The sequence below is a fragment of the Ipomoea nil genome, unplaced genomic scaffold, assembly GCF_001879475.1.
Source record: "Ipomoea nil cultivar Tokyo-kokei standard unplaced genomic scaffold, Asagao_1.1 scaffold0937, whole genome shotgun sequence".
NCBI classification, from domain to species: domain Eukaryota; kingdom Viridiplantae; phylum Streptophyta; class Magnoliopsida; order Solanales; family Convolvulaceae; genus Ipomoea; species Ipomoea nil.
The window spans coordinates 559,657-572,470 of record NW_017617365.1 but is presented as its reverse complement, the minus strand read 5'-3'; the positions used below and the strand labels follow the sequence as shown (position 1 = coordinate 572,470).

The 12,814-nt window shown below is 52.8% G+C and overlaps 1 protein-coding gene across 1 annotated transcript; it reads left to right on the top strand.

Moving 5' to 3' along the window:
• Positions 1-7,416: 7,416 nt before the first annotated feature.
• On the top strand, positions 7,417-10,013 carry LOC109179589. The gene is made up of 3 exons (XM_019329091.1): positions 7,417-8,927; positions 9,084-9,529; positions 9,688-10,013. Exons 1-3 carry the CDS (start codon positions 7,417-7,419, stop codon positions 10,011-10,013), a joined length of 2,283 nt encoding a protein of 760 aa, XP_019184636.1.
• The last annotated feature ends 2,801 nt before the right edge of the window (positions 10,014-12,814 follow it).

Here is a 12,814-nt window from a genome sequence, read left to right as displayed (position 1 = left end):
ATCTCGCCAGGGTTTGCCGCTTTTACTCCGCTGCCCGTTTTTTGGTTCGTCGACTTTGAGTCTTAGTCTTCCACGAGTAGGTTGCTCGTTCTTTGGTGACCCCCCTTGCCTTGCCGATTGGGCCGGACTCGGCTGGGCACCTTTGTAACACCCCAGATTTTCAAGACTTTTTAAAACTTATAATAAAGGTAGAATCTCATTAAATCCCAAGAAATAAATACAAGCGTACGGGGTGCTATGCCACACCTGGGCTAGAGAACCCAAGTGCACAAGCTAACTAACTAATATCCTCAAAGCGTAATTACGTAAACGTGGCACGCAGGCCAAAAGGGAAAACTATCTACTTCTATACTCCAAGTTCTAGCGCGCTCCAGTGACTTAATCTTTTGTGCCTGAAAGTCAAATATATCTGTTCAGCGAGAGATGCTGGTAACCCACTCCAACGCGTTGAAATACAATACATATAGAGATATATATAGATATACGAAAACCATTTTGAGCATGAAGATATATCCTACGAACTCTAGCTTTAAAAACCGGGAATGACTCGACAGATAAGGCCAGACACAAGCAACAGTTATAACGAGCATATGCAGTTCACAACAGATAAGGCAGATAAGGCAAAACATAAACAATGATCATAACCCAACATGAACAATCCCCAATATACATCCCATAGTCACATCCCCCAAGACTCTCGTAATCACAACTCGTCCATGTCACAACACATAACACACTTTGTTGGCGCCACAGGACCAATCGCATGCCCATACATGAGGGTCAGCGCATATAGCTCTGACACGGCCCCGCAGCACCCTGCCCCGTATCGCAACACGGAGGGGTCGATCGCAACCGACCGATGAACCGCAGCTCATCATAGTGTTTGATCGCAACCAAACAGTGGACCGCAGCCCAAGAGAATGTCATCTGACCGCAGCCAGGAAAGAGGACGAACCGCAGCTCGTATAGAAACGTTTGATCGCAACCAAACGGTGGACCGCAGCCCAAAAGTATCAATCTGACCGCAACCAGCTTCTGAACCGCAGCTCAGGATAACCAATCCGATCGCAACCGAATTGGGGTAACACACACACATAACACATAGCAAGCACATGCAACCCATATTACACATTGGGAAGGGGGAGAAAGCGCATAACAAAACCTATGCGTGATCCATCACATACTAAGAATAGTCCTAAGGGGTTCATACTCCTTCCACCTAGGTCAACGGGATACCAATTCAACTAGCATGCAATATAATAGACTCATAAACCTACGAACGGCACCCGAAATATCAAACTAGACATAGGCACGATGAACGGAGTCCGTTGGGACACCACGGGGAACGGGGGAACATCAAACGGGGAAGCCGGGGTCCCAAAGTGGGATAATTTCCAGCGGGTAGCCGGTGGGTGGGGGGCCACCCGCCGGCTGCCCGCCGGACTTTACTGTTCCGGGCAGCGGGTCGCCGGCGGGCAGCTGCCCGCCCGCCGGCTGCCCGCTGCCGGAAAAGTGATTCTCGACCGTGGGTAGGTGGCGGGTCCCCTACCCCCCACTGACTCTTATCACACAATACGCCCCGGGAACCGTTGTGGAACCCGAAACCATGCTTAGACACTTTACAACGCAATTACGACCACACGTAGACAATTAATGGATCAAATACGAGAAACGAACGACACATAACCTATCATGCTTTTCTAAATATAATCAACACCGAAACATGCGATTTCCCCACCCGATAATCCAAGAATAATATCATACGATACAACCTAGGGTTCTAATCACTTTTATACGAACAAGAATACGGTTCGTCTTTCAATTGCAAGATTCGGTACAAATAACACATAAGCATCAAGGACGCCATACAATTATCAAGAACGACAAATAATCATCAAGAACTCCACATAATCATCAAGAACACCATAATTATCAAGAATCTCCCAATATCAAGATTATCAAGATCCCCCATGGGATCATCACATCAATTATCAATAATAATCATCATAACTCGCCAATACACAATAATATGGGGAAACCCTAAGGGGGAATCATAACTATGAAAATAGGTTTTGTTGAGACATGGGTTACCTCTTAGCCTTAATTAATTCCTTGGCTATGAAGGATCTTTCTTTAAGCTTTCTTGATTTCTTGATTTCTCCTAGGGGAATTCTTGGAGCTCTTTGGGTGGTGAGAGATTATTGTGGTGGGGATTCTAGGTGCCCCCTAAGTTCTCTATTTATAGATCTAGGGATCTTATTTAGGGCTAATCCTATTGGGATTAGGGGTTGGGTTTAGAGATGGGGGCCCATGGACTATGGTGGGCCTTTTTCCCTAATTAATCATTATAATTTATTCTTTCTCTTGGGCTATTGATTAATTAATTAAATGGTTTTAGGGGCCGTAACACGGGGTGTTACAACCTTTTCGCCTAACAGCTCTCGCGCGGGGCGTCAAGTGGCGTCTGGGCCCAATCTCGAATGCACAGACTGGGCTTGCCGACTGCCTTGCTCTCGATTCTCTCGTCCTCTTTGTGCCCAGAGGGTTGGATTTGGTCATGCTGCGGCACACGGGGAGACTGCGAGCTCGACGGGGCCCTCCGCCCTTGTGTTTGTGTCGCCACTGCCTGAGCGATGACGTCGATCTACGCGGGCGTGAGTGGCATCATGGGCGGCGACGGCGGTCGAGACACCGAGTCACTCTCTTGCCCTCGCGAGCTACACTGACTTAGCTGTTCTCGTAAATCTACTCCTGCATTGCGGACATTGTTACTTCGAGAGGCATGACTCTGCTCTCCTTTTTCCATGTTTTCAACCTTTTTTCACATCCCCACAGACGACGCCAGTGTTGGTTTTATGACTTTTGGGCCCAAGGAGGTCCAACACAACCGTGGTTGGTGGATTCACCGGAAATTAAGTAGAAACTATTCAGAGAGATAGCTATGAATTCTTTCTATATTTACTTGTATTTGGTGTACACTTTTCGGTGGCTTTTCCAGTTCAAAAGACATACTTCTACACTCTCTAAGGGGGCCTATTTATGGGTGACCACCCTTTGTTAGTTTAAATACAAACATAAATGTGAAATAATGGAGCTATTAAAGGTAAGGGCCCCGTTGGGTCGCCGTTACCAGGCCTCCCCAATGGCCGGGCTGACTCCGCATTAAAGGTAGTCCTTAAGTGACAACGGTCATCTGATGGGTCGACTCTCGTTCGTGCCGATCGTTGTCTGTGCCGACTCCTTGGACTCGACTCCACACTCGGCTGCATTCCCTCCCGGCCTGCCCATGGCTCACAATGTAGATTCTCTTTTATCCTCCTTTAGGGCCTATTACGACAAGCCCAATCTCTGGCCCATTTCTTCCTCTTCACTTGGGCCCCGAGCCCATGTCATCATGTTCATGGCTCATCTTTATGGCAAATTATTGTGTGGACCATGGTCCACACAATGTTATGTGAACCATAACAAAAAGTACATTTTAATATACCAAATGTACATTATTTTTGTACTGTATGTACATTATACAATATAATGTACATTAGACGGTCATGGCTGTCTCAGACGGCCATAGCCGTCTTTTAGTATAGCCGTGGCTACCAAATAGCCATGACCACCTTTTTGACAGCCATGGTTAACAAAAAAAATTCAAAATTTTTGAAATTTTTTTGACGGCCATGACTGTCTCAGACGGCCATAGACAGCCATGGCTGTCCTTGAATGAGTACAGCCACAGGCTTTCTACAGCCGGTGGCTGCATGAAGAATTAAAAAAAAAAATAATAAAATAATAATAATAATTGATGGGGTAAGGACCCCGGCCCAAGAGATAGGGGCCCAAAGAAAATAGAAGTGGGCCAGCATCGAGAGGAGCCCAAAGAGCAATCGGGCCGAGTCCAGGAGTCGGCCGAGGCCCAAGCCCAGGAAAAGACCCGGCTCGAGGAGCCGTTGAGGGCATTAAAGGGGTTCCTTTAAAAGAGAGCCGTTGAAGCATTAAAGGCAGGACCCGGTCGGGCTGTTACAAGCCTAGGAGAGCCGTTGGTCGACCGAGTAATGGCGTCCAACGACTCCATATCTTGATTAGCCTTGAAGTCGGCCATTAAGAGCCTTTAAGTCGGCAGAGGAGGAGCCACTATATAAAGGCTCCTCCATTCTTGTAAAAGGTAGACATTTTCGGACACCCGAGAGAGGGGGGAAATAACAAAGAAATTCCGAAGCACTAGCATTACCTCTGAGTTAGACGTACATTTTATCGAGAGGTGTATCCACCGATCAAAGGTTGTGTTGGACCTCCTTGGGCCCGAAAACCCTAAAACCATCACTGGCGCCGTCTGTGGGGATCGAAACGAAGAGTCACGTATCCTCTTGAGTGAGGCGAGTCCGAGGAACGACAGTTAGAACCTCAGTCGAATTAGGAAAACTCCAGACATGGCAGGAAGCGAGGAACAGTCGAGCCGTCATGACAACGGACGGGAGGCCGACCTGAGAAGCCAGCTGAATCGGAGAAGCGCTCGGAGCCAAGAAAACGAGATGACACCGCCGTCGACGCCGCAGATAAACCGGCAATTGCCTCAGGTGCTGCTCACCCCGGAGCAGTTACGCGCAATCGGACGCGCCTGCGCCGAAGCAAGCCTAGGAGTGAGAGAACAGTCCGTCACCCGCCAGCCGCAACGCGAGTTGCAACCGCCTCAGAGGCCCGACAACCGGCAATTGAGCCGACGGGCTGAAAGCCAACCGGTACAATCCGTTCATTCCCGGCTGGGTCCCAGCGTTGGGCGTCGGTCAGCAAGAGAACGATTAGGCCGGAAGGAGCCCAGTCGTGCCCCACTAGCCGCCCGCGATCAACAAGCTGCACGAGAGAAGAGCCGAACCAAAAGAGCCAGGACTGAGACTCGTCGCGTGGAGCAACCCCCCCGCAACCCCGTCGTACCGGCTGAGTCTGAAGTCGGTGAGAGCACGGAATCCACGGGAAATCGCACCCGGGAGAGGGTCGAAGTGGCAAACTTAGTACAGGAGGTGCGAAATCTGAAAGAACGGATGGAGGGGAAAGCCAAGTCCCCAGGACGTACGTTGCTGACCGCCTTACCCTTCTCGGACGAGGTTATGACTTTTAAGATACCGAGTGACTTCAAGTTCCCGGAGCAAGCCACGTTCGATGGAACCGGCGATCCCCGTGAGCATTTGCTGAGCTATCAGGCTAAGATGTAGGTTTTGGGGGTACGAGATCCGGTCATGTGTCGCGCTTTCTTACCCACGTTGAAGGGGTCAGCACAAAGGTGGCTGGTGGCGCAGCCCTCAGGGTCGATTCACAACTTTGAAGAGCTGGCAGACCGCTTCATGAGCCATTACGCCGCTAATATCAAGCCACAAAAGGACCTAACTCACTTGGGTGACATCCGTCAAGACGAAGGCGAATCTTTGAAAACCTATTTGGCCCGCTGGCAGAGAGAAATCCAGTCCATAGAGGAGGTCGAGGATCAGACAGCGCTCACCTTCTTCATCGAGTCGCTGCGGTCCGGCCAGCTGTACCGAGACTTGAGGGACAATCGTCCGGCCACCTACGCAGAAGCCATTCATATGGCCAACAAGAGGGCCAATACGGAGCAGGCTATGAAGTACAAGCGACAGCGCGAAGTCGGCGGATCCGCCAGCGGAAAGAGGACGCGAGCGGAAGCCAAAGAAAGGCGCCCGGACGTGGCTCGGCGACCCGAAGTTAGAAGGCCGTACGACCGACCAGTGGTCCACGCTTACCGGCCGATTCCCGAGCGTCCGGTCCACGAGGTACAAGCGGTTGCCCCGCCTCCGCCTCCGCCGACTGACGATCGCGCGACAAACGAAGAGGTGGATAAGAACTCTAAGTATTGTCGTTATCATAAATCTTATACTCACAGTACGGAGGAGTGCTTCTACCTGAAGAAGATCATGGAGGGTATCATCCAGCAAGGAACCCCGCCTCCTAACCAATGGAGGCGGAGGCCGGGCAGTCGAAGGGATGAGGAACCCGTCGCCGTTGCCGAAAGCAGTCGAGGCAAGCAGCCGGTTCCCGAAGAGGAGGAGGCTCAATGGCGCCAGAAACCGGTTATCAACATGATAGTCGGCGGGCTGGAAGGTGGTGATTCAGCGAACACCAGAAAAGCTTGGGCCCGGCAGTTGTACGTCGGGACAGTGTACGGGCGTGAGGAGAACTCCAAAAAGGTGTGTCGAGAGCCCATCGTGTTCACCGACAGAGACTTACCAGCCGGAGAAATACCGCATCGAGATGCGTTGGTTATAGCCATGGATGTCAACGGCATCGTCGTTCGGCGAATCCTGGTGGACACCGGGAGCAGCGTCAACGTGCTATATCTAGAAACCTTCACCAAAATGGGGCTGACTCGAGAACAGCTGAACCCCGTCAAAACTCCCCTCGCCGGCTTCACAGGGGACTCGGTGGAGGCGGAGGGGTCAATCACACTTCCAGTTGAGATTGGCACGTACCCGGACGTACAAAGACTCAGCATGAAATTTATTGTGGTAAACCTGGCCTGCTCGCATAACGCTATACTCGGCCGACCGGGTCTTGAGGATTTAGGGGCTTTGATCTCAATTGAGCATCTCTGCCTGAAATTCCGCCACACCAAATGGAGTAGGTACGGTGCGCTGTGACCGAAAGGTCGCCCGCGACTGCTTTCTGCAGGCATGCAGAGGGATGGGCAAACGCGAGATGCAGATCCATGAGATCACTGAGAGGCCCCCGAAGAAGACGATACTACCTCGCCCAGAGCCTGCTGTCCAGTTGGAGGAAGTCGAGATCGACTCTACGCAACCGGACCGACGGGTCCGAATTGGAGTCGGCCTCTCTGAGACATTGAAAAAAGAAATTGTAAAGGTGCTCCGAGAGCACCGGACGGTTTTCGCCTGGGGCCCCGAGGACATGCCTGGTGTCGACCGATCAATCATATCGCACAGACTCGCCGTGGATCCGGAGCACCGACCGGTCGTACAGAAGAAACGATACCTGGCCAACGACCGGAGGGAATTTGTGAAGAAGGAAGTTGGCACGCTACTAGCGGCCGGGCACGTCCGCGAGGTTAAGTACCCGGAGTGGTTGGCAAATGTGGTCCTCGTACCCAAGCCCCCGACGTGGCGAATGTGCGTGGATTACTCCGATCTTAATAAGGCTTGTCCGAAAGACCCGTTTCCCCTACCTCGGATCGACCAGTTAGTCGACGAAACGGCCGGGTCGGCGCTATTGAGTTTCATGGACGCCTTCAGAGGGTACCACCAAATATTTATGCACCCGGCGGATGAGGAGAAGACCGCCTTCCTGACACCGGACGGAGTTTACTATTACCGAGTCATGCCCTTCGGACTTAAAAATGCCGGGGCTACGTACACCCGAATGGTCGCCCGGTTGTTCCAACACCTGCTTGGGAAATCGATGGCTGCGTATGTCGACGATATGCTCGTCAAGAGCCTGGAAGAGGACAAGCATGCGAAGGACCTGGCCGACTGCTTCAAGGTAATGATGAAATACAACCTTCGGCTGAACCCCAAAAAGTGCGCGTTCGCCGTCCAAGGTGGCAAATTCTTGGGCTACATGGTCACCAAACGAGGCATCGAGCCTAATCCGGAGAAGGTACAGGCCATCATCGACATGCAGCCTCCTACAACCGTCAGGGACCTACAACGGTTGACTGGCCGATTGGCCGCCCTTAGCCGCTTCTTGAGCAAAGCGGCGGATAAGACCGTGTCTTTCTTCGAAGCCATGAAGAAGAAGGAGGGATTCGCTTGGACTGCCGAATGCCAACAATCGTTCGAGGAGTTGAAACAGTACCTCTCAACGCCCCCAGTGCTGTCTACCCCCCAGGTGGGCGAGCCCTTATTCTTGTACCTCGCCGCCTCAGCCAAAGCAGTGAGTTCGGTGTTGGTCCGAGAGGAGGACCGAGTCCAGCACCCGGTTTATTACGTAAGTCGCTCGTCGAAGGCCGCTGAGACGCGGTACACCGTTCTGGAAAAGGTTGTGTATGCGTTGGTAGTCACCGTGCGCAAGCTGGCACCCTATTTCCAAGCCCATACCGTTCGAGTTTTGACAGACCAGCCGCTCGGAAGCGTGCTAAGAAACCCCTTGTCCTCCGGTCGACTTGTAAAATGGGCCGTAGAGTTGACTCAGTATGGGATTGAGTACCAACCCCGGCCTTCCATTAAGGGTCAAGCCTTGGCCGACTTCCTGGTCGAATGCACGGCAATTGAGGAAGAAAAGGAACACGCCTCGGAGAGCTGCCCAGGCGAGTGGTGGGAAATGCACGCGGACGGAGCATCGAGTCGACAGCACTGTGGAGGCGGTGTCATGCTCGTCACTCCGGAAGGATTCCGACTATATTACGCTCTGAGATACTTGTTCTCGACATCAAATAATGAGGCCGAATACGAAGCGGTATTAAACGGTCTCCGACTCGCTAAGGCCCTGGGAGTCGAGCGGCTGCGAATCAAGACTGACTCCAGACTGGTAGTCGGACAGATCTCGGGTACGTGCGAAACTAAGAATGCAAGGATGGTACTATACAAAGAGCGTGCGGTCGAGATGTTAAAAGGGTTCGGGGCTTACGAGATAGAGTACATACCCCGAGTGGACAACATGGAAGCCGACCTATTGTCCAAAATTGCCCTGGAAGGGGTACCGGACCACCTGATAAAAATTTGCCAGGAGGAGGAGCTAAATCGGCCGAGTGTTGAAGAGGCACCACTGGAAGTCCAGCGAGTAGATATCGAGGAATGGGATCGAGGGAAAAATCCCGAAATGTTCTGGATAGAGGACATCCGGCGATTCATAGAAAAAGGCGAGTTACCGGAAGACCCGGGAGTCGCCGCGAGAGTTCGGCGGAAAGCCCCTTCCTTCCAGATCATCGACGGACAGCTATACAAACAGTCGTTCGGAGGACCCTTACTAAAGTGCCTGCTTAGACCCGAGGCCGAGAAAATAATGGACGAAGCTCATAGAGGCATTTGTGCCGCGCACCAGGGTGCCCACACGCTCGCCCGGAAGTTAGTCGTTTAAGGGTATTATTGGCCGACCATGATGCGAGACTGCATCGAATGGATGTCCAGGTGCGGCGTTTGTCAAGCATTCGCCAGGAAAGACACCCGGCCGGTCACCTTTTATACACCGGTCACCACTGCCATCCCCTTCGCCAAGTGGGGAATAGACTTGTTGGGGCCATTGCCCGTCGCCCCGGGAGGTCTGAAGTTTTGCGTTGTGGCTATCGACTATTTCACCAAATGGGTCGAGGCAGAACCATTGGCTACCATTACTGAGTACCAATGTCGACGTTTTCTGTGGAAAAGGGTGATATGTCGCTTCGGCCTGCCCGAGCACATCGTCAGCGACAACGGGCGACAGTTTGACTGCCAGGCCTTCGCCGACTTCTGCCGCCGACACGATATCAAGCATACCAAGGTATCGGTGGCGTACCCACAAGCCAATGGGCAGGTCGAGAATGTGAATCGAACGTTGGTCGATGGGATCCGGAAGAAGCTCGAAGACATCCGAGGAAGTTGGGCGGACGAGCTTGACCGAGTCCTATGGGCTTATCGCACTACCCAGCGGCGAGCGACGGGGAGAGCCCGTTCTCGCTCGCATACGGCTTCGAGGCCAAGGTTCCAGTCGAAGTAGTCGAGCCCACTCACCGGGTTCGCACCTACTCGGATGCAGCGAACGAAGAGAATCTGCGGATCGAGAAAAATTTCCTAGAAGAAAGGAGAGAAGCCGCGAGTGCACGGATGGTTGAGTACCAGCAGGCAGTGAAAAGATATCGTGACCGGAGGACTCGCCCGCGAACCTTCCAGGTTGGCGACCTCGTGTTACGCAATCGACAGGCCAGTCAGCCCACCGAAGGGGGCAAGTTTGCGGCTAAGTGGGAGGGGCCATACCGTATTGCAGCGGTGGTCCAAGCCGGAACCTATAAGTTGGAGACTATGGAAGGCAAGCCCAGAGATCGCATATGGAATGTCACTCATTTGAAAAGGTTCTATCAGTAGAAAAGGATAGGCCGTGTACGGGCTCGAGGATTCCAAAAATCTAAATAAAGCACATGGGTTACCGCTAATCGCCTTGATCGAGGGACTCGGCAAGAAAAGATAGGAAACAAGGGCCAGACCCTTAGACGTTTCCGAGAAAAAGCCTACAGGAGTTACCTCGATGAGGGACTCGGCGAGTATTGAGAGAAACGACGGGGCACTGACCCTAAACTATTTCTGAGATAGAAAAAGCCTAATGGGTCGCCTCGACGAGGACTTGGCAAGAAAAGAGAGGAAACAAGGGCCCAGACCCTTAGACGTTTCCGAGAAAAAGCCTACAGGAGTCGCCTCGACTGAGGGACTCGGCAAGTATGAGAGAAACGACGGGGCACTGACCCTAAACTGTTTCTGAGATAGAAAAAGCCTAATGGGTCGCCTTGACCGAGGGACTCGGCAAGAAAAGATAGGAAACAAGGGCCCAGACCCTTAGACGTTTTCTGAGAAAAAGCCTACAGGAGTCGCCTCGACTGAGGGACTCGGCGAGTATTGAGAGAAACGACGGGGCACTGACCCTAAACTGTTTCTGAGATGGAAAAAGCCTAATGGGTCGCCTCGACCGAGGGACTCGGCAAGAAAGATAGGAAACAAGGGCCCAGACCCTTAGACGTTTCCGAGAAAAAGCCTACAGGAGTCGCCTCGACTGAGGGACTCGGCGAGTATTGAGAGAAATGACGGGGCACTGACCCTAAACTGTTTCTGAGATAGAAAAAGCCTAATGGGTCGCCTTGACCGAGGGACTCGGCAAGAAAAAGATAGGAAACAAGGCCCAGACCCTTAGACGTTTCCGAGAAAAAGCCTACAGGAGTCGCCTCGACTGAGGGACTCGGCGAGTATTGAGAGAAACGACGGGCACTGACCCTAAACTGTTTCTATAGAAAAAGCCTAATGGGTCGCCTTGACGAGGGACTCGGCAAGAAAAGATAGGAAACAAGGGCCAGACCCTTAGACGTTTCCGAGAAAAAGCCTACAGGAGTCGCCTCGACTGAGGGACTCGGCGAGTATTGAGAGAAACGACGGGGCACTGACCCTAAACTGTTTCTGAGATAGAAAAAGCCTAATGGGTCGCCTTGACCGAGGGACTCGGCAAGAAAAGACAGGAAACAAGGGCCTGGACCCTTAATCGTTCCTGTGGAAAAGCCTTGAAGAGTCGCTCGACAGAAGGACTCGGTGAGCAGTTAAAAGAGACTAGGTTAAAGAAAAAAGCGTCGAGCTCAAGATAATACGAAAAGGAAGAGAAAAGGGGAATTTCATTAAATGAGGCCCGAAAAGGAGGCCAGCCTTTACAAAAGGGGGCTATCCCAAACAGAATAGCCCTAAACTACTGGGGAGGGGTGTCGACATCAATCCCTTCGACTTGGGCCCCTGCCGTTGGTCCAGTCAGGGGAACAGAAGAAGGGTCCTCGGCCTGAAGAGAGGATCGGCGAGCTCAGGAGGTGTTGCTGAAGGAAGAGTCGCCGGATCAGAGGTTGCCGGAAGAGCTGCCAGGTCCCCAGTCGCCGACTGTCCTTCAGTCGCCGGAAAGCATCTATCACGGGCTTGAGGCCCCAGCTCTCGGGAGTGAAAGAGGAGTCGCGGACCAGCAAGGCAGAATGGATCTCTGTCTGCGCCTCGCGAAAGCTGAGGCGATAGTCGCGCTCGCCCAAGTCCAGGAGGAACTCGTCACCATCCGGCGTCGACAGCCACTCCTTAGCAATCTCTTTTTGGCGAGCCTCTATCGCCGCCTTCACTTCCGCCTCGAAGGCAGCCGACTTCTTGTACTCCTCAACAGAGGTCGCAGCAATCGTCGCCACCTTGTCTCGCTCTTCCTCCCACTGGCGGGTAACTCTCAGCATCTCGGAGTTGTGCACCTCCACCGCCTTGAGGTGCTTCGCCTGCTCTTCCAAAAAGGCCTCCTCCGTCTGACGCAGCTTGTTGGCCAGAGACCGCATGTCGGTCCTGTAGTTCTGCAGCCGCTTACTCATCTCCATCTGGAAGGTGAGGTTCTGCGAGACGAACACGAGTCAGATAATGAAAGGAAAGGACGAAGGAAAGGTCAAGTGGGAAACACTTACGCGGTACGACTGGCGCAGTGAGGCCTCGAGGATGTACCCGTCCCCAGAGCATGAGTCGCCTCCACGTCCTTAGGTAGAAGGACGTTAGCACACCACTTACGGACGGAGGAGGTGCCCATCCAGATCTGGGCATCTTCCTCTACCTCATGGCACAGCCGGATCCTTTTGGGAGCCGGCTCATCAGTTTGACCAGCCGGGCGCTTAGAGCCGGGACTCTCTGTCTGAGGAGAGGTGGCTGTCGAGTGGGCGACACCACTGGCGACGGAGTCAGATCCACCACGTTCCGAGGTGGAGGAGGAGTCGGCCTGGGAGCCGGAGACGGTAGTGAGGAAGAGCAGCAGCAGTACCAGAAGTGCGTTGGATCAGCCGACGCCTCATCTTTTCGGCTCTATCCGCCATCTCGGGAGTCGGTTCAACCGCCTCGTCGGAGCTGGAGGAGTCGGAGTCGTATGGACCTGTAAAAAGGAAAGAGAAACCATGAGGTGTTTCGAGTCGGAATATGGCAAGACAGGAAAAGAAGAAGAATGAGGGGTAACGAGGACTACCTACGGTGGCCGCACCCTCCGGTAGCAAGCCACGCTTAGCCATGGCCCGGACTCGGGACCAGTACTTGACGGGGTACGGCCCGAAGCCCTTCAAGAACTCGCCGCCCAGGACCGCATCATCGGAGGAACGGCACGTCGAGAGCAAGGCTTGAATAGAGCGGCCGGC